This window comes from Equus przewalskii, chromosome 2 (genome assembly GCF_037783145.1).
Source record: "Equus przewalskii isolate Varuska chromosome 2, EquPr2, whole genome shotgun sequence".
Taxonomy (NCBI): domain Eukaryota; kingdom Metazoa; phylum Chordata; class Mammalia; order Perissodactyla; family Equidae; genus Equus; species Equus przewalskii.
In genome coordinates this window covers 39295281-39316641 of record NC_091832.1, presented here as the reverse complement: position 1 = coordinate 39316641, position 21361 = coordinate 39295281, and the positions used below count along the sequence as shown (strand labels likewise).

The 21361-nt window shown below is 42.4% G+C and overlaps 1 protein-coding gene across 14 annotated transcripts in view; it reads left to right on the top strand.

The window, feature by feature from the left end:
* Positions 1-21361, top strand: part of VPS13D (vacuolar protein sorting 13 homolog D) — a 244880-nt gene that overhangs the window by 148881 nt on the left and 74638 nt on the right. For 12 of the 14 annotated variants that reach the window (XR_011535551.1, XR_011535547.1, XM_070603023.1 and 9 more), the window contains 2 exons: positions 8568-8702; positions 9857-10024. Coding sequence is in view for 10 of the 14 variants with exons in the window: in XM_070603023.1 (XP_070459124.1) it covers positions 8568-8702; positions 9857-10024 (303 nt within the window). In the remaining 4 variants the exon portion in view is untranslated. Of the gene's footprint in view, positions 1-8567; positions 8703-9856; positions 10025-13238; positions 13338-16224; positions 16674-21361 lie in introns of those variants that run through there. The other 2 variants (XR_011535561.1, XR_011535559.1) reach the window with 2 other exon arrangements.

Genomic DNA, 21361 nt, shown 5'->3' with positions numbered 1-21361 from the left:
CTGAAGGGGGCAGCCGCAGCTCAGGTCCAGCCAATTGTTGTCATGGGGGAACGTGAACCCAGTGTTGCCAGATCTTCAGATTTTTAAGTGAAGCCGGAAATCTGGATTTTTATGTGGAATCTCCTGGTTTTTAAACATTGGCAACCAATTTGAGTTTTGTTTTGTTTTGTTTTGTTTAAACCTTGTGGGCCTAACAAAACACATGTGTGGGCCTCATGTGGTCCATGGTTTGCCAACTCACAGGCTCTAAGATAGACTGATAGGTAATGAGACGGTAGTCTGGGCAACATCAGTGCATTTGGGTAAGGACAGGGCAAGGATGACCGCTTCATTAAGGCGGCAAACTGGGGATGAGCAGCTGGAGTGCTGGTCAGGTCCAGGGGAGTGGTAATTGCCCCTGCGGCTTCCTGAGAACAGTGCAGTGTGCCCATCTCGTCAGGCTGTCCTGTCTGCTTAATTTGCTTTAATTTCATGTTTCCCAGGAGACAGTCGATACTTATAATTACCATGGGAGTGGGGGGAAAACCATGGGAAAACCACTATCTTGCTAATATCCACAAGTATCCACTTGACTTCTGTGACCCTTTGGAATGGGTTTGCTTGATAAAGTATAATATTCCCCAGAACACTTGGCACTCGCCCAACAAACCAATGTTAAGCATTTCCTGAGAGTTAAGGACTTCTTGTTTTTTAAATCATCTTCCTAAGAAACACTGACACCTAACTATTCCTTTCAAATGGCTCCCAGCAGAAAAGCTTCCCCCAGACTGACAAATGCAGTGTGATTTCCTACAGTTGCAGCAGCCCCAGCCCCGGTTCTTTGACATTGATGCTGGCATGTTCGCTCTGCATACAGTAAACTGGAAATCGTTTAAGTTGAATGTTTCACTTGGCACTATGTCGGAAGAACATTTTCAAGGCATTTTTCAAATGCTTGTTAAACAAATTCAGGGAAGCAGTCATGTTATGAGGTGTGAGTTGGGGAGCACCTTGAGTGGGGTACGTTAATGTTTCAAGGAGGGTACTGGGAATTGGGACTTCAGAGTTAAATTCTCAGCTTGTGGAAGTCACCGTTTTACTGTGTCTTGAGTTCTCCTAGTGGAGTCTGGGACTTATAAAATAATGTCATTTATTCAGAGAGTTTTCTAACAGAGTAATATCCCTTTATTAGGAGCTCTTAGGAAGAGCAGTGTGCTCTTTAAGAGGAATGTATAATGGCTAGAAGTATGTGCTTAGGAGATGGAGTCCTGGCCCGGAACAGGAATCACAAGAGTCTGACTAAAAGGTAACCATGTCTTTGGTATTGAAGGAATAATTGTCTTGATTCCCTTGACTCTAGGCCCGAAGTGAGGCTGTCAGAAATCTCCGAGCAAAGTCTCTTCAGGTTTACACTGAGGGTACTTATTGCCAGATAGAGTGTCTGTTCAGAAGGACTCAAAGCAGTTTCACATCTGCTATCTCAATTGGTTTCCTTACTGTGTGATGGAAGAAGGGGGAGATAATGGTTCCATTTCACAAATGTGGAGACGAAAGCACGGCATTCCTCCCCTCCCCCATGCTCTCCATTATCCTCCCAAGTTTGCGTGTTAGAGACTAGCAGAGAAACATTGAAAATGCCAGGTAGTTTATATGTGCTTTCGGTTTTTTTAAAGATCAAAGGAGGCCAGGAGCCTTTAAAAGGTTTCACAAGGTGGCCTACAGCAGTCCTTTTCCCATTTAGAGCAGTGGGGTATTACAAAAGAAGGGCTTTAATTGAGCAATCTAGTTTGGAAGAAAACCCACATTTTAATGGTCAGAGCAAGAGGGTGGGGGTAAGGGGGGATTTCAGACAAAGACACTATTTAAAAAGCCTAAAACCGTCTTCTCAGAGGCTTGAAATAATTTGTTGGGAAACTTCAGACCCTTTACTTTTTTCCTCCCCTCCCTAAATAAAAACCAGATTTGTTAAAAGGAAAAAAGATCCAGTATTGTTAATTGTATTTCAGAAAGTGCCAGAGAGGGAAATATCCCTGTAGTTTTAAACACTGTCCCAAGAGGGAAATGGGCAAATACCCTGCTCCACATAAACACTCTCTATGTACCATAAATAAACCTTTAAAGAATGAATTCCAGACAGTCTTGTTTAGTGCAGGATAAACTAAGAAAGGAAGGCCCATAGCCCAGGCACTAGCCTGTGATCTGAGGCCTGTGGCATGTGGACAGGTACTTCTTTCAATTCCATAAAGTTTCTGGAAGCCTTCTGCAGTTTTGTCTGGAGGAGGCAGGAATAGACAGTTTCCTATTTTTACTGGGAACTTATGAGCACAGATTGCTTTCTCCAGAATCCATTTTATGACAGGAAACCGTCTGCTACTTGAGTCAATAAGCATCAGCTTCGTATACTACTGTATTCGATTAGTCATTGGTTCCTGCAAGGAAAAGCCTGTTTGGCTTTCCCCTGCTCCTCTCTTCTCTGACTGACCAGCACCACCTGAAGGTGGCAGAATAATTCATACCAATGGGCTGTGTCTCGACTTCGAACGCGCGAGGCCCAGAGCAGCACATGACCAGGTAAAGATGATTTTTACTGAAGGGCCAGATTAATTCCTTGGTTCAAGACAAAGCACGGTAGCCATTCAGAAAGAGGATAGCGTCTCCGTGAGGCTTTTGACAACTTACTACAGGTTTCAAAGTCTTTGCTCCCATGTGTGGCTCCTCTTCTGCAGTATTTGGTTGCAATGAGGAAATTGGGGTAGAAAGCTTTTTGCCTTAAGCCTTTGTTTTTGTCTCATTTCCTCTTCTCTGAGAAGAAAGCAGCGCTCGGAGTTGTACCGCAGAACAATCTGCCAGACTGTTGTCAGTACCTCACTTCCCCGTCATGTTTGTCGTGTGGCTCTCAGCAAAGCAGCTCAACCTGCTGGGCCTCAGTTTCTCTGTCAGTGAAACGAAGAAAATAATGCCTGTTTACTTCATCGTCACTCCCCTCGTGAGTGATGATGGCGAGTGGGCGAGGCGCGCGGGAAAGAGTAGCAGAGGTCTTTCAGGAGAAACAATGCAATCCTCCGTTCTGGTCTTCCTGCTTCCCCCTGATAAACACTTACTGTTGTGAAAATGAGCACACTCGAGTCTAAGGTCTCCTCATAACTGGCTAGATGAGTTTAGGCCATCCACTTAACATTTCTTTAGTTTTATTTATTTTAAAAAATGAGAGTGTTAGACTTAATTAGCATGTCAAGCTGAATTAATTTGAGGATGTTCTTAATCTCTAAAATATTTTGTTCTGAAATTATTTAGTAGGAGGTTACTAGTGACTTTGCAAGGCACCGAATCCGTTGGCCTTTTTTCTGTCCTCATCTTCGTGGGGTCCTCTGCCGTCTCTGATGTTGCCGACCTCCCTGTTCTTGACGGCCTGTCCTTGCTGTTCTCTTCTTCCTCTTCTATTTGTTTCTTCTCTGTCTTTTCCACAGTTTTCTTTCACTCTGCTTCTCCTTCTCCTAACCCATATGTTCAAGGGCCATTTCTTTTCCTCTGTGAACTAAACTATCTGGTCATATCAGTTGTCCATTTTTAAATCATATTGTTGGTCTTTTATCTCCTCTGACTTTAGAAGCTCTTTATGTAAGTTTTGTCTTTGGTATAAGTTGCAAGTATTTTTTCCTTCAGTTTTTCACTTGTCTTTTTATTTTGCTTTTGGTGTGTTTTTTTTTTTTTTAATCATGCAAAAGCTTTATATTTTTATGTTGTCAAATTTATCAATCTTTTGCCTTTTTGAATTTGAAATTTGTCACAAAAAAAGTTTCCCCGCTCTCTGGTTTTAGAAAGTTTCATCTGTGTTTTCTTCAATTATATGATTTCGTTTCAATTAAGCATACTCTTGTTCCAAAAGAATTCAAGGCACCCTCTGAAAATACATGCTAAAAGATTAAAAAATAAGTGAGAAAATAAAATAGAAAGTCTTTTAAATTGCACATGAGATTTTAATATAAAGGCGTTTTAGTTGGGAAATATATAGATGTTTGAATATTAGACTAGATAGCCATATGGAAAAGTATAAAATTACATTTATTATTCACACTCTACGTAAGGATAAATTCCAAGTGGATTAGAGATTCACTAACATTATTAGCATAAAAAAAGGGTTTTCACATCCAAAAAAGAAGAGTATTTGGCATGCTCTCTAAAATCCTTGTAATATCAATCACATTAAATAAAAATATAATTGGAAAATGGACCATATTCAAAGACTGTAAACTGGCTTATGGCAGACCTAAACCAGCTGAAAACTACAAGGAACGCTAGAAAGAGAACACTCAAACGTCTGTTTGAGGACAGTAGAAAGCCACCCAGGCAGTCAGGACTCGAGGGTCCACGATTTATGAGAGGAAAGAAACTCAATAAGGGGAGCCCAACATTTCCTCTGCTTTGATTCTTGAGACATTTCTAATTTGTAAGTGGTGTGGGGAGAAAGGCAGAGGAATCTAGTAGAGAACAGGCACCGAAAGGTAGAGAATTTGGCAAAGGTAGACTCGACTGCTGCTAAGAGAGCTAGTAAACTAGGGGCTCATATCCCACAGAGAAGGGACGGGCAGAAAAGAGATCCCAATAGTCTGAGCCGCTTTATTTCTTGAGGCAGGTGATAATTTCTAAGTCACCTAGTCTGAGAGAAGCCAAGCCAAAAGTGGCAGCCAAGAGATTGAAGAGCTAAAAAGACATTTTAGCATTTTTATGGTGCTATGGAGATGAAAAGTAGAGGAATGGAATTGGTTTTCACTTGAGATTGTTGAAGGACTACACCAGGCCATACAAAGACTGAAATGGACCAGGATTACAAAGACTGAGATCCAGCGTTGAGGAAGCCCAAACCCTGGGTGGGTGAAGCCCCTTTAACTGCCTGCCGGAAGCTAAAGACTCCTTTAAAGTCTCTGTAAACTTTCATACAAAATGTTGCAATCAATCACAAATTACCAGGCCTACCCAGAGATGGGACTGAGAGAAAAAAATAGACACTAGAAACAGACCCACAGATAAACCAGATACTGGCATTATCAGACACAGAATTTAAAATAAATGTAAATGTGTTCAAGAAGTGTACTAGAAAACTATATATTTTGAGAATAATCGAATAGTAAAGGAAAATTGTATACCAGTATTTTTTCAGGACCATAGAAGAAAGAAATCTCAACAAAATATTAGCAAATCAAATACAGCAATGTAGAAGAAAGAAAATATAACCAAATGGGTTTATTCCAGGAATGTGAGTTTAGTTTAACATTTTCAGATAAATCCTGTAATTCACCACATCAACAAAATGAAAGAAGAAAAAAATGTTATCTCAATAGTTGCACAAAAGCCTTTTGACAAAATTCAACATCTATTTATGATTCTTATAAAACAAAAAATAGAATGGAACTGCCTTAGACTGATAAAGTGTATCTGTAAAAAAGCTATAGCAAGCATCATACTCAATGGTGATATACTGAAAGCCTGGAAGGGTGCTCATTATCACCATTCTGTTCACCGTTATACTGGAGATCCTAGCCAGTGCAGTAGACTAGAAAGATTAAAAAAGAAATAAAATAAAGGGTAGAAGAACTGGACAGGAAAGTGAAAACTTTGTTATTTGCAGAGAACATGATTATGTACGTAGAAAGTCTAAAAGAATGTACAGATAAGTTATTAGAATGCATAAGGAAATTTAGCAAGGTCACTGTAGACAGTGTACAAAAGTCCGTTGTATTTCTGTATGTCAGCAACAATTATAGAGAAAAGGAGAATTTGAAGGATGTCATTTATAATAGCATTAAGAGAACATCAGCTACAGTATCATTAATCTATTACCATGTAACAAATCACCCCATAACGTAGTGGTTTACAACAATCGTTTTATTTGATCACAACTCTACAGTTCAGCACTTTGGGCTAGACTTGGCTGGGTACTTCTGCTGGCCTCGCGTGTGGTGGTTCACTTGGCTGCAGTCGTGTGGCAGTCGGATGAGACGGAACAGTAGAAGATGACCTCACTGTTGTGTCGGGTGGTTGGTGTTGGCTCTCAACAGAACCTCCTTCTCCGTGGTCTCTCATAGTCAAGAGAGCTAGTCTCAGCTTCTTCCCGTGGTGGAAGCATCCAAAAGGGCAGGGCAGAAGCCCCAAGATCTCTTGAGGCCTAGGCTGAGAGGTTGTCCATTGCTACGTATGTGGCATTTTATTGGTTGGAGCAAATGACAAGGTTGGTGCAGATTCACGTGGAGGGGAAATAGACTCCACCAATGTAGACAATACAAAGAATTGCTGGCCGTTTGTATTCCACCATGGACAACCAAGGGTAAATCCAGCACAGCATGTGCAAGACCTCTACACAGAAAACAATCAAACTTTATCGAGAGAAATGGAAAAAGACCTAAATAGTTAAAGGAACATACCATGTTAATACAATGGAAGATTCAATATTGTGAAGTTTTCATTTCTCCTCAAAATGATCTATAGATTCAATGCAATCTTGATGAAAACTTCAACAATTTTTTATGGCAGATTGACAGGCTGATTTTAGAATTTATTTGGAAATGAAAAGTGCAAAGAGTAACCAAGGTAATCTTGAAGAAAAAGAACAAAGTTGGAGATCTTGCACTATTAGATTTCAAAAAATATTACAAAATCGACAGTAATTAAGACAGTGTAGTATTTGCAGGAGGCAGGACAAAATGAAACAGAAAAGAGAATCCAGAAACAGAACATAAATACGGCCGCTTGACATAACAAAGTTCACCCTCTACTCCAATAGGGGAAAGGATGGTCTTTTCAATAAATATTGCTTAGTCCATTAGATAGTCATCTAGAAAGAAATGGATCTTGATCTCTACATCATACCATATATAAAAGTTAAGTCCAGGTAGATTATGGATTTAAATGTGAAGAGCAAAACAATAAAAATTCCATAAGTAAACATATGGGAATATCTCTAGACCTTGGTGTAGATAATAAGTTCTTAACCAGGACTCAGAAAGCTCTTACCATAAAGGAAAAGACTGGTAAGTTGGATTTCATCAAAACTAAAAAAGTCTGGTCATCAAAAAACACCAAAGAGTAATAAGAGAAGTCACAGAATGGGAGAAGATGGGGCCTGCTGGTGGCGCAGTGGTCAAGTTCACACGTTCCGCTTCTCGGTGGCTTAGGGTTCGCCAGTTCGGATCCCGGGTGCGGACATGGCACCGCTTGGCAAGCCATGCTGTGGTAGGCGTCCCACATATAAAGTAGAAGAAAATGGGCATGGATGTTAGCTCAGGGCCAGGCTTCCTTGGCAAAAAAGAGGCAGACTGGTAGTAGTTAGCTCAGGGCTAATCTTCCTCAAAAAAAGAAAAAAAAAGAATGGGAGAAGATATTTGCAATGCATCTGTTCAACAGAGGGCTCAACAGACGGCTTGTAGACAGAATATGTAAGAAAAGCTCCTACAAAGCAATAAGGAAAAACAGACAACCCACTACAAAAATGAGCAAAAGTAGACACTTCACAAAAAAGGCTATCCACATGGCCAATATGCATATTAAAAGGTGCTTAATCTCATTCGTCAGCAGGAAAATGGAAATTAAAACCACACTGACATACCCTTACACACCCATCAGAGTATTTGTTTTTTAAAAAGCTCTCCCAAGTGTTGATGAGGATGTACAATAACAGGAAATGTCACAGACTGCAGGAGAGAGCGTAAACCAGTTCCACTGCTTTGGAAAACGGTTTGGCAGTATATACCAAGGTTGAACGCGTACATTCTTTATGACCCAGCAGTTCCACTCCCAGGTATATATTCAAGAAAAATCCTTGCAAATGTGCCCTAAAAAACATGTTCAAGAATGTTCATAGCAACATTATTATAACAGCAAAAAAATTGAAGTAACACAACTGTTCATCAGCAGCAATGGTTAATAAATAAGTTGTGTTTTATTTGTACACGGGAATACTATGTAGCGATGAGAATTAATAAATTCCAGCCACGTGCAACGACCTAGTGGATCTCACAAACTTCGTGTTGATTATAAGAAGCCGTATACAACAAAGTACACAATGGTTATTTCATTTATGTGAAATTCACAACAGGAAATACTAGTGCGTGGTGATCTACCTTAGGGGAAGAGGGCCTGGTGACTGGGGGTCTGCCCATGGGGAGGGGCTGCGTCCCAGATGGGATAATAATCTGCTTTCTGGTCTGGGTGGCGGTTACGTGGTCGCGTTCACTTTGGGGAAAATCATTGAACCGTGCATCTGATTAGGACACCTTTCTGCGTGTGTGGTATACTTCAGACAAAAAGTAAAACATGACAAAAACATAGACATGAAACAGACCAGAAGGAATTATGCTGTGAAGCTAATAGTGTTTATTTCTATGTGGTACGTGTTATTTTGGATGATATATATGTATTTTTCCCCTAATATTTTACTTTTGTAATTACAGGGAAAATCTTTGTTTATAGACATCAAAACCTTGACTCTCATTGGAAACTTGACATGACTCGGAGCTGTCATGGAATCCAGAATTACAGCCCCTGGAAGGCCATCATATGGCTAAAGTATGTCATTTTCTTTCTTGCCTAACTAGGCCCTGAAAAGTACCTTGGGATTTCCATTGATTCGGTTTGAAGACGCTGTGATTAATCTGGATCCGTTCACTCGGGTACATCCCTATGAGACCAAGGAGTTCATCATCAATGATATTCTCAAACATTTCCAGGAGGTGAGCTTTCGAGAAGCACTTAGTGGCTGGAGCATAAGCAGAATGTTTGTTTTTGTTGTTTGGAAAGTTTGGTTACTAAGACATTGCTGTTGAGAACCCAGTTCAACATTCCAGCCCTGCTTGCTGTGTTAGGGTCAGGCCACAGCCTGTGAAGCCCATGCACATCAGGAAAATCCTGAAACAGAGCCTTCGATTTATGAGCTGTTAGTCTTGTCCCTCAGAACTAGTCTCAGGGCCTTCCTCTTGGTTAGTCACAACTCTGGAGGGTTTAATTGATGCTTTAATGATGACACAAAATGCTGTGAACTTTTTATCTACCAGGCATGGGCCATTGTCAACAACCACACCAATGCTCTCGGAACCCACGAGATCCTGCCCTAGAGTTGAACTTAACATTCTTTTCATCATCTTGGACATTTTCCATCTTGTGTTTGTTATCCAGACTGCAAAGACCAAAATATAAAGTTAAGGCATCCTCTCCCATGGGTAGATCAGGATCATACCAGATTTGTTAGCTGTCAAAGTTAGCGTATATCCTCTTCTTGCTTCCTTTCTCCCTCCTCCCTCCCGTCTCCTTCCTTTCCTTCTTTTCTCCCTCTGTTGACTTTCCTCTTTGGTGCTGTTTGCACTGCACTGTACGGAGAGTGACCCAGCAGCTGTCGCTGGACCTGGACCAGGCAGCAGAGGGACACAGCGTGCAGGTTTGCTGATAGGTCTGGGCTTGCCCTGTTTGGTGCCACCTCCTCCACAGATTAGGAGGGAGCTAGGAGTCCGCCCCCTCCCTCACTTTCCTTTTAGCGTTCTCCCTGCTGCTGATTAATTCTCTAATTGTAGGAATGGTGGAAAGGAGAGTGTGATGTATATACTAATAAATAGTTGTAAAGAGTCTTTCCTATTTCAGAGCTGTTTTTATTCTTCTAAATGGCCTTAAAGAGTGTAAGAGTGTTCAAAGTGATGTCTGGGATGTGCGCACTGGGAGACGTTTAGGTGGAGCCCCCGAAAGGACGGGAGCTTGCAGTTGATGAGAATTAAAAGGCCATTGTTCTTAGTGATGGGACTGGAGGACAAGGCTGATTTCTCAGCTTTTGCTTGGGACTTTCTCCACAGATGTAAACCAGTGCTGATTTTCTCTCTCTCCCCACTCCATTTGACAGGAACTCCTCAGCCAGGCAGCTCGGATCCTAGGATCAGTGGACTTTCTTGGCAATCCCATGGGCCTTTTAAATGATGTTTCTGAAGGGGTTACTGGACTGATAAAGTATGGAAATGTCGGGGGCCTTATCAGAAATGTTACACATGGAGTATCAAACTCTGCTGCCAAGGTAAGGAAATAGGGGTGAAATTCCATTGTAATGAACCTCCTGAGTCCTCTGCATGACTGTAATTTCTTTTATGGGTAATAGGTTGTGAGAAGTTACATCCATGGCCTTTTCCTCACTGCCTACATGCCCTTCCTTTCCCTCCTCTGGTAACCTGGCACCCAGTCCATTTGAGCGAACCTCTGAAATACCTTCTTCCTTCTCTCCACGACCACTGCCTTTGTCCGGGCTGTGGTTGTCTCTTCCCTGGGCCACTGCAATAGCCACCTGGCCCCTGGATTTCATTGCCTCTTTCACAATGTCACCGAAATGAACTTGCTTTCTAGAACGTGGATTTTGATTGTGCTGGCCTCCTGCCCAAAATCCGCCGGTTACTCCCCACACCTTACAGGCTAGTCTGAGCTGAAATAGGCCTCCAGGGTGACACAGCCCTTCAAGTCGTCTGAATCCAGCCGTGGAAGGACAGCGGTGTGATTCTGCTGTGCTTGCTGTCTGGTTGGCCTCTTTTTCATTGGCCTCTTGTTTGGTGGACATTTTGTTATTCCACAGTTTATTTTTTGGCAGGAGCTGCTTTTATGTGTGAAGCTGGAGAAGGTGAAGGTAGTTGAAGGAGTGTTGCTGTTTGGCAACATGCGTACAGTAGGCCTCTAAGGAGCTCTGCTTTCCTCCCCTTCCTGGCAACTCTACAAACTTGTCTTCTAGAGACTGACCTTTTCGTGGATGGACCGGGTTTGAGAAAGCACCTGTGCTCTCTGTCTCTGCTTATTTACTGCAGAGCATTGGTTGTAGTGAAATCGTAGGTGCACTTGTGCCCTAGGCCATTAGGCTGTAAAAAGAGATATTCGTGGTGCCACGTAGGAATTTATCATGAAGAGAAGGTAAGAAAGTAGAGTGGGATAACATGTCTATATTGTGTGGCATTCTTTTTTTTTTTTTTTTAAAGATTTTGTTTTTTTCCTTTTTCTCCCCAAAGCCCCCCAGTACATAGTTGTATATTCTTCATTGTGGGTCCTTCTAGTTGTGGCATGTGGGACGCTGCCTCAGCATGGTTTGATGAGCAGTGCCATGTTCGCGCCCAGGATTCGAACCAACGAAACACTGGGCCACCTGCAGCGGAGCGCGTGAACTTAACCACTTGGCCACGGGGCCAGCCCCTTGTGTGGCATTCTTGATAATAATGTGTAGAAGCTGGAAATTTATTCCTGTTTTCCATAGATGATAGTTATCTAGTCAGATCAGTTTTTTCAATATTGGAGTTATGTTAAACCAGACCAAAAGTGTACTGTTTGGCCTGTGGTTCAGAAGAGGCAACACTTACTTGTAGAGAAAGGGTGAGAGGCAGGAGCTGGAGAGCTTTATAAATCACGCTAGGAACAGACTCAGGTTCTGAGTCTGAATGAGCGTGCACGTTTATGCCTCGGCTCGTTTCTCATGCTGCCCTGGGACTTCACCCCTGACGGCAACATAAAGCATCACCGTGGCGGCACAGATTCCTCTGTGTTCTCCTAGCCGCTGAGCTTGATGTGAACAGATTCACTTAAATATTTAGTTGTAAATGCCTAGTTAAAGATTTTATTTAATTTTATTAAATTCTAATTAACATAGGAAAGTCTCCTTGGTTTTATCGTTCGTTTCTTTGTACTCCTGGACTTTGCTTTAATTTGAAAAAAAATGCACTTCTGGTTTATTGAGAGGCTTTCCTCAACCTGGAATTGAAATGCTCCTATTTTGGAGGCTTAGTGTGAGAATGAAATGAGAGATGACATTGTGAAAACTTTGAAAAATACGTACTGAATAAGAGAAATGGGTCTTTACTTTGTTACATTTGTGATGATGTAAACTGTTCAGACTTTAGCCACCAAGAAACCATTCTGCCTTAGAATGAAAGCCAGTGTGTAACGGTCTGCAGAGGAGGAGGGTCTCAGGCACGGAGCGTGGCAGATTCAGACTCCACCTGGGCCACGCTGGCTGTCAGGAACACTCTAGCTAACCTTCTGGCTGAGAAGGAAGAAGTTGTGGACTCACCGATGAGCTCTCCACGGGGGGCCTGGTGTGGGTTTCTCTGGAGTTTCCCTGCAACATCCTGGGGAAAAGGATCAGCCCTTTCTTTGTTCTTCCTCGTTTATGGGTGTCTCATTTGTTTCCTGGTTCTTTTGTTTCCCCTGGAAAACTGCTTGAGAGTCAGCATGAGAATATAATTTAAGCAGAAAGAAAGCACAGAATACTCCTTGCCCTCACCCTCCCCCAAAATCCATGTGAAGGCCTGGGTGGCAGCGATTATGCATTTTATTGGATGTCATGCTTTATGTTGTTGTTGGATTTGCATAAGGGTATTGCTTTCCAGGACTGAGCCTCTCAGATGGAACCCTGCTCCCCATTGTGATTGGGGTCCTTCTTCATGTATTTCTCTTGCCTTTAGTAAGCTAATCCGTATTGGCCTCACAGGGTGCTACTCAGAGGAATTGCTTTGTAATTTATTTTCATACCAACAACCCTAGATGTGTTACAAAAATTAGTCCATATATCTCTAAAATGAGAAAGCAAAGGACATTAAAGTTACCCCTTCATATAGGAAATGGTAGCTCCAAAAGCAGGTCTATTGACTAGATACCTATTCAGGTCATCTGTGATTTCTGCATGTATGTTGTTTGGCTAAAGATCTGCATTTTCTTGTAGTTTTGTGGGTTGAAATCAGACCTTTAATGTTGCTTTGGGGGAATGTTTTGTTTGCTCTTCTGTGTACACAAAAGGAGTTTAAGGAAGTGCAAATGACCACAGTAATCAACAGTTGGCCTGTGGGAAGTGTTCCTTTGCAGAGTGCCTGAGTGCCAGTGATTAAAGAAAGGGGTAAGAGAAGGCAGAAGTGCACCTCGCATCGCCAGCCAGCCAGCCCCACTTGGCTGCAAAGACCAGAGGCTTTAACTGTGGCTCAGCAGGCTTTGAGTGAAGTGGAAAAGCTCCATAAAACTCTGGAAATTGATTATAAATATTACATACATGTGCATTTTTCTGGAGGAAGGATCTAAAGTTTTTATTGGACTCAGAGAGGTCCATCCTTCCCGAAAGAACGTAAACCATTGTTGCGGACATAGGTTTGTGCTTTGAGGGGAGCTAGGGGCCGGCAGTCAGGATACCTGGGTGCTAATTCCATGCCTACCTTTAAGTAATCCTTTTCTCTGTTAATCTTGAGGGTTTGTTTTTTTTAACCTATGAAAAGGTAATTCCCCCTGTCCTGTGGACCTGAGGAGCAAAAGAGATGAAGTATGTGAAAACCCAGTGAGACGCTAAAAGGGAATTCATTCTGTCACATAAGAAGGTAATAGACCTGCAGGTCTTGGTTAGGTCCGTGTATAGATGTTGTGAATTATTCACAGCAAATATATATATATATACACACATACACACACAAACACACACACACACACACATACATATATATATTTTTTTGTTTGTTTGTTTGTTTTTGACCAAGATTAGTCCTGAGCTAACATCCACCGCCAATCCTCCTCTTTTTGCTAAGGAAGATTGGCCCTGAGCTAACATCTGTGTCAATCTTCCTCTGCTTTATATGTAGGATGCCTGCCACAGCATGGCTTGATAAGTGGTTCGTAGGTCTGCACCTGGGATCCAAACTGGCGAACCCTGGGCCACCCAAGCAGAGTGTGTGAGCTTTACTGTTGTGCCACTGGGCTGACCCCTCACAGCAGATTTTTTTTTTTTTTTTTTAAAGATTTTATTTTTTCCTTTTTCTCCCCAAAGCCCCCCCGGTACATAGTTGTATATTCTTCGTTGTGGGTCCTTCTAGTTGTGGTATGTGGGACGCTGCCTCAGCGTGGTTTGATGAGCAGTGTCATGTCCGCGCCCAGGATTCGAACCAACGAAACACTGGGCCGCCTGCAGCGGAGCGCGCGAACTTAACCGCTCGGCCACGGGGCCAGCCCCTCACAGCAGATTTTTAATTTCAAGTTTATCATATCCACTTCTGGACTTTCTCCTTAAATTTTTAACTGTTATTTAATTTATTTAATATTATCTGCAAGGAACTATAACTAGGAAGCAACCTATGCCTTTATCCCTTTATTTCTGGCAGTCTTTCTTGTCATCTCCCAACTCCAAAAATCAGCTTATGGGTTCCAAATGTGAAATGATATGATTTAGGGCTGAACTGCCAAGCTGTGGGCATCTATCCCACGACTCCCTTGCCTGGATCTTGGCAAAATGACTCAGACCCTTTGAACAGAACCTCAAAGATCTGATCCCATTCCTAGGCCGTGGCAAAACTATTGATCCTGGAATCCTTTCTAGGAATATGATTTATTTTTAAAAAGCACAGAATTTCAAGTTCTAGAATCATGTCAGAGGAACAGGTTTCTCTCTGCAGCATGAAATGCAAAAAGCATACTTTTTCCCAGTTGAGTGTCTCGTGAATATCTGCAGTGCCCTCCAACCTCTCTCAAAGCCAGAGAATTGGAGAGACGCCCCTTGAACTAATTCCCTCTCTTATATAGACTCTAGTTTCCCTTCTATCTGTGGTTATTGTGTAATATTTTTATATACTTACAGGAAAATTACATAGTTATTCTCAAAAAGCTAAAACTTCTTTTCAAACTAAGACAATCTCAGATGTTAACAACAGAGCAAGCGATCCCGTTCTCCTCTCTGCCCCTGTAGGAACTCAGTGCTTGCTCTGTGCAGCTGCCACCTGGCCTTCCTAAGGACGTAGCCAACAGCATGCTTAATCTCTTCCAGCGAAGGAGGGGAGCACTTTGATCATCACTGGTGGAGCCTCTGCGCGCTCTGTCCTGTTTTCCCTCCCTCTCTGTGTCTTTACCGAGGCAGTGTAGGGTGCTCTTGATCCTGGGTGCCTTTTTGATCCCAGGTGTGTTTTGACTCTGTGTTTATGAATACAAATATTTTAATAATTTTTACTGTTTTTAACTGAAATTATTTTAATCAAAGTCAGTTGTTCATGGAAATTAGAATTAATGGTTCATTATTCACTATATGCAGTTGTATGGTACGTTTCGTTTTTTCTCTTTTGCTTTATGGCATTTATTTCTATGAAGCCCTCAAATTTCCCAGCTCAAATCTTGTAGATCTAATTTTTTGTCAGGGAGACGTGAGTTTTCTGTTGGTTTTTAGTCAATACATTTTATTCTATGTAGTTTTAGCCATTGTTTTATTTTATTTTATTTTATTTTTTTTTTTTTTTTAAAGATTTTTTTATTTTTTCCTTTTTCTTCCCAAAGCCCCCCGGTACATAGTTGTGTATTCTTTGTTGTGGGTTCCTCTAGCTGTGGCATGTGGGACGCCGCCTCAGCGTGGTCTGACGAGCAGTGCCGTGTCCGCGCCCAGGATTCGAACCGATGAAACACTGGGCCGCCTGCAGCGGAGCGCGCGAACTTAACCACTCGGCCACGGGGCCAGCCCCTTATTTTATTTTTTTTAAAGATTGGCACCTGAGCTAACATCTGTTGCCAATCATCTTTTTTTCCTTCTTCTCCCCGAAGCTCCCCAGTACCTAGTTTTACGTCCCAGTTGTAGGTCCTTCTAGTTCTGCTGTGGGGGACTCCACCTCAGCATGGTTTGATGAGCAGTGCCATATGCACGCCTGGGGTCCCAACTGGCGAAACCCTGGGCCACTCGAGCGGAGTGCACAAACTTAACCAGTCGGCCACAGGGCCGGCCCATTTTATTGTTTTAAATCAGCTTTGCTTGTTATGAATTGGATAAAGAGCTAATAGTTTTATAGTGTTTCTTGCTACAAATGGCTTTAGTAGGAAAAGGCATAGGAACAGGATTGAAATAGCGTGCCTCACCGTGGAACACATGTTCATCTATTAACATTTACTGAACACTTCTGTGTGTCAGGCCTTGTGACAGACCCTTGCACACATTGTCTTATGTAGGCTAATCTCGTCTTCAAATCAGGAAACCGAGACTTAGAGAAGTTACATCATTTTTTCAGGGTCATACAACTGGAAATAACAGCATGGATTTTTAAGCCAAGTCCAGTGAATTCTAAAGGCCTTGTTTTTTCTCCTGTATTGTGTTTTTCTTTTGTGTGTATAAGGCTTTCTTCCAGGCACTGTAGAGAATATAAAAAAAAAATTAACCACTGCTAACTTCCCATGTGAAACTTATTATTTGATATCACTTTGTTAGCTGGTAAGGTGACTGCCATCATCTCATCTCTGTAACAGAGCAGGCCCTCAGGGAGCAGTGGTGGCCATGGTCCTTCTTGTGCTAGATTGGTTATGACCATCCCCATCTCCTGGATAAGACTAAGAACCTACATGACTGCAAACGTGGTTTTACTCATGCGATATCATTTGATCGTCAAATAACCGGCTCGGGAGAGAGAATAGGGAGTATTAGCCCCATTATATGAATGAAGAAACTGAGGCCCTGAGAGGTAAGGTGACTTGCTCAAGGTCAACCAGGTAAGTGCAGAGCCAAGACCTGACCTTCTGCACTAGTGTCTTACTTCTCATTGTTAGTTACACTTTTGAGAGATTACTAACTGCTTGATTTGTTCTAGACATGCCTCTATATATTACAAAATAAAAACGACGAGAAAAACAAAAAGCCCTGCCTACTTGCAGAATGAACTTGGATGACTTTTAGGAAAACCATGTGAAGATAAATACAGGCAAGTTAAGTGAGAAGGAGAAAGAGAGAGAGAAAGAGATTGAGACTGTTCAGATTGTCCAGTGGGAAACCTAGCAGGACTTTAAATAGTATTTTGTTCCATTTCTTTGGTCTCTATTTGGGGTACAGTGCATGGAGGAGCCTCTGCCCTTCCAAGAGAACCTTTCTCTGGCCCTTTGTGCCCAGAAGACCAGATCCAGGGCATAGCAGCGACCCAGAGGAAACTGACTTCCATGTCCCCGCCCCACAAGTCCTCAGCCAGCCTGCCGTTAGCCAGCCTCCTGTCGCATGCACTGTGCGGGCAGCGGGGTCCATCTGCCTTTTGTTTAAGCATTTGTGTTTGTTTTGTAGGCAGTTTATTTATAAGGCTCAAACAAGACTAAAAGCACTGTTTATTCAAGGCAAAAGTTTTATCTTTGCACAAAAGAATGTACTGAGTGCCTGCCTGTGTGGATTCTGAAGGGGAAAAAGCAATTTATGACTTGTATCTGTTTTTGTCATTATGTATGACTGTTCCATTTTATAGTCAAGCTGATTATCCCCATAATAGCTTTTCCATGTACCATGTAGGTGAATGCCTTCTTAGAAGCATTGGGGTTTTAGTGTATTTAAGTTGGCACAAAACTTCAGGTCAGATGAAATTCACTTCACACAGTGATCTATCCCTCAGAGAATGTAGAGTTTTCTATTTTCAAAAAGACTTTGATCCTAAATAAGTCACCCAAGGGATTTCTTTTCCAGCCAAGAGGAGGTGCCTTCAAGTTGTTGCATATAGAGAAATGACGCAAATTCTTGGCAACAGAGTTTTTGTTTTATTTTCCTCTGATAACCTTGAATACTAAAATGATTCCCTTAGTCTGAGCCCTTTTTGGGTACAGGCAAATTTTAGATGCTGGATGACCCATCCATGACCTGTTCTAACATGGTCAAATCTCAAATATCTATGGGAATTGGAAGTGTGTTGGGCGGGGGAGTGATGGCGTGAGAATCACATGAGTGACCACAATTCCATGTCAGTCCCCACCTACCCTATTGGGCAGCCTTGCTCATGAGGGAGCTCGGAGCACGGGGTTTAGCTGTGCCCTCTTTCCACCTTAATCCAGCAGCTCAGTAGCTGGAAGTAGCAGGGCAATGACACCACCATTCAAGCTCTAGTTTTAAAACAGAAAGATTGGAAAAGTTTAAAACTTGTCTTCATTTCCTAATAGTAGTTCAGTTAAGAATCTGATCCTTAAGTTATCTTCTTAGACTGAGCATCTCATGTTTCAGAGGAATTCACTCTGTCTTCCAAAACTGCAGTCTGTGTGGTGGAAAAGGATGTTCAGTTGCTAAATTGAAAAGGCAGGAAATATCTGTGTCCCCCGAAGAGCAGTGGTTTTCTGCTCCAGTGTAAACAGAGAGTAGAAGAAGAGTGCGCTCAAGCTTGCTTAGGTCGACTGGAAAGAGTTCCCCCGGGCGTACGTGGTGGTGCATCCCTTTGCTGCATTTCAGTATTAATCGTATCAGTATTTGGCCTTTCTTGAAAAATTGTGACAAACTTAAGGTGAGACAAACTATAACCCATTTTAATAAACATATAGAGGACAAATCAAATTCTAATTCTGGGCAGTAAAAGGTCAAGACACTCACTTTGGGGGGAAGGTCCTTTTTATTTTCCTTTACTTCTTTCTCCTTTATAATTACTATCTCTGTAAGTCTCTCTCCATTTTGAAGAAAAGCTAAATCAAAGTGCTTTCTTAAGAGAAAGAGAGGATTCCTTGGTCAATATCATCCTTAAAAATCAGAAAGGAAGTGGATAACATAGCCAGCATTTATTGAATGACTACCCTATGCCAGGTGTGACACTAGGAGCTTTACGTCGGCTGCCTCATTTAATTTTCACAGGTCCCCGTAAGGAAGGAAGCATTGTCTCCGTTTTACAGACGAGAAAAATAAGACCACAGCAGTCAGTTCCCTCGACTAAAGGTTAATAGTGAGTGAGTGTTGGAGCCACAAGTTTTAGAAGAAAGTGAATTTAGGAGTCTGCCTAGATGTTTTTCCTCCCCACAGTGCAGTTTCTCAGATATAAGGTCTGCCAAACCCAGACCATTGTAGAAGCTAAAACACAAGCAGTTGGAAACAATATCTGTTAAAAGTAAAACTCAAACACCTTTCCATTCACTCCCATCTTGAGCTCCTCTGCGTTGTTCCTTGGGGTTTTCCAACTGCAATTTCTAGACTTTCCGAGTTAATCTTTACTATCTGGGAATCCCAATCTTATGTCAAAGGATTGAAATGGGAGAAAAGGAGAGAGTTTTCTTTAACAAAACAGAAAATGCATGACTCAAAAGCATTTGAGCAAGCTGACTGTACTTTCTCACACCTGGTGTGCTCACCGAGATTTAGTCACATTTAAATAACGCAGGATTGTTGCACGGAGGCCTCTGCTGCTCCGCCCAGGAGCTGACCAGAGGTCGGCGCTCCAGTGTGTGCTCCAGTAGCCATCTTCTCGAAATGCACATGCTCGATTGTAATTTCCTTGAGCCATTTCCTGAACTTTACCACTTTAAGCATTTCTAAGCACCTAGGATGTCATTTTAAAATAAGAATATTTGGGTTTTCGGCATAGAGTACATGAAATTAGGGAGACTTGTGCTTTCCCACTGTCAATTAATGGCGGAAAATAAACACATTCTCTCCAGTTGTCCTTTTCTTTCCTTTCTCACCTCTTCTTAGTCTGTAGTACAGCTTTTCAAATTTCGTCGGGAGGTTTATGTCTCTGAGTTCTGCCAGCAGATTGGCTTTCTGATGCTTTGCCATGCCATTGTGTGAGTTAGGAAGCAAGATGGAGAACACTGAGGATATTGTGTTGTTCCTGAGAGTTTTGTGGTTAGTTTTATTGACCTGTTCTATGGTTTGCCTTTTGGAGGAAAGGAGAAGTAAGATTAACTTGTTAGAGTTTAATCATTCCTATTGGAATAATAATAGTTCTTTATGTTTGTCTTGATTTTTAGTTGTCGATGATGCGTTTGTAGGTCTCTGTTCCTTTCTGTAAGCCTGAAACCAGGCAGGAGATGTATTGTTGCCACCGCCACCGCCGTGAAGGAACTGAGGTCCAGCGGAAGTAGATAGCTTGCTCAGACAGCCAGACCGAAGTGGCAGAGCTTCGGACGCCTTTGGTCTCCTGACTCCTAGAACACTGCCGGACCCCTTGAATCTTACCTGATATATAGAAACTGACATCTCCGTGGCAGACTGGGGTTTTCTGTCGTCAGTGTTGTCCGTGAGCCTTGGTAGCATGTCCTTCCCTGCAGAGTGGGTTGCAGAGAACACCGGTGGAGAAAAATGCATCTTTCCCCTTTAGAGGCTTACGGAATCGTTCATTAACTGTGATGCTGTTTATGTGAAAGATTTGGGAGCTCACAAACAGGGTGTGTGACGAGGAGAATTCTTGGAACAGAGTTTTTTGTGGAGTGGAGAGTGGTAGGGAGAAAAATGTAAGCTTATGTCGGGACATTACATGAAGTAATCTCTGCCTTGTTGGAGGTGAGGGGAAATCCCCCATAAGAGAGACCGTGGAAGGAAAGAAAGGTACTTCCAGAAGGGACGAGAGTCTGTCTTTCCTCACAGCCAGATGATGACACGTCCAGGCCTAACTCCTCAGGGAGGCTCAGGGTCCTGCCGTGGCGACTCGGAGGCACAGCTGGTCAGTGGGTCACAGCAGAGCCGCACCACACTGCATCAGACGGGCACGCGGGAAACATGGCTTCTCTTTTTCTTTCCTGTTAAATACCAGTGGGGAAGCCTTCCTGTGCCATTTCTAAGAATAGGAAATTTCCTACTTAGGCACATGAGGAGGGTGGAGATCAGCTCAAAAACTCAGGGCCAACTGGGGAGTCAAGGGGAGTAGAGAGAAGGTGGCAGGAAGCTGCCCACTGGATCACTTTCTGTCCCTGCCACTGCCTGCTCCCTCCTCACCTTTGCGCCTTTGCTCATCAGTTAACTCTGTTTGCAGTGCCCCTCTCCCCATCTCTGGCCAAATGGTTCCAGGTGCCAACCTGGAACAGTCCAATCCAAATGTTCTAGAAGATTCTTCCCACTCTAAATTCCCAGGGCACTTTGTGCTTCCATTAAGGCAGTGACCACATTTTTCCTTGGAAAATAATAACCACTTGTGCACGTCTCAAACATCCATTCAGCAAACACTGGATCATTGTCAATTAGGTGCTAGGTGCTGTGGCAGGCACTTAGGAAAGTCAGACTTAAAAAACAATTTTTTTTGAGGGATATGGAATAGCTAAGGCAGACAAGAAGTAAGTAATCATAATACAGAGAGAGTAAGTATTGCAACTGGGATCTGTGCAAGATATTTGCAGTTCTATGAGATAAGTGCTGTGGGGCCCAAAGAAAGAACACTTTATTCTCTTCCTCAAGGATGAGATCGGCTTGAGACGAAATGTGTGATGCAATTGTCTGTCTGTTCATCTGCATCCCAGAGTAGACATAAAGCTCCTGGAAGGCAAAGATCTTATCTGTCATCATTTTTTGCCAATTTCCCCTGTGACTAGCCATAAATATTTGTTGTAAGAAAAATTGAAGTGATCCAGGTTGCATCCATGTGGGTTCTCCTTTATCTAGTATAGCATTTTCAGATAGTATGCATTCAACAAATAGATATTAAATAAGTGAAATACCTGCTGGATTTTTTTT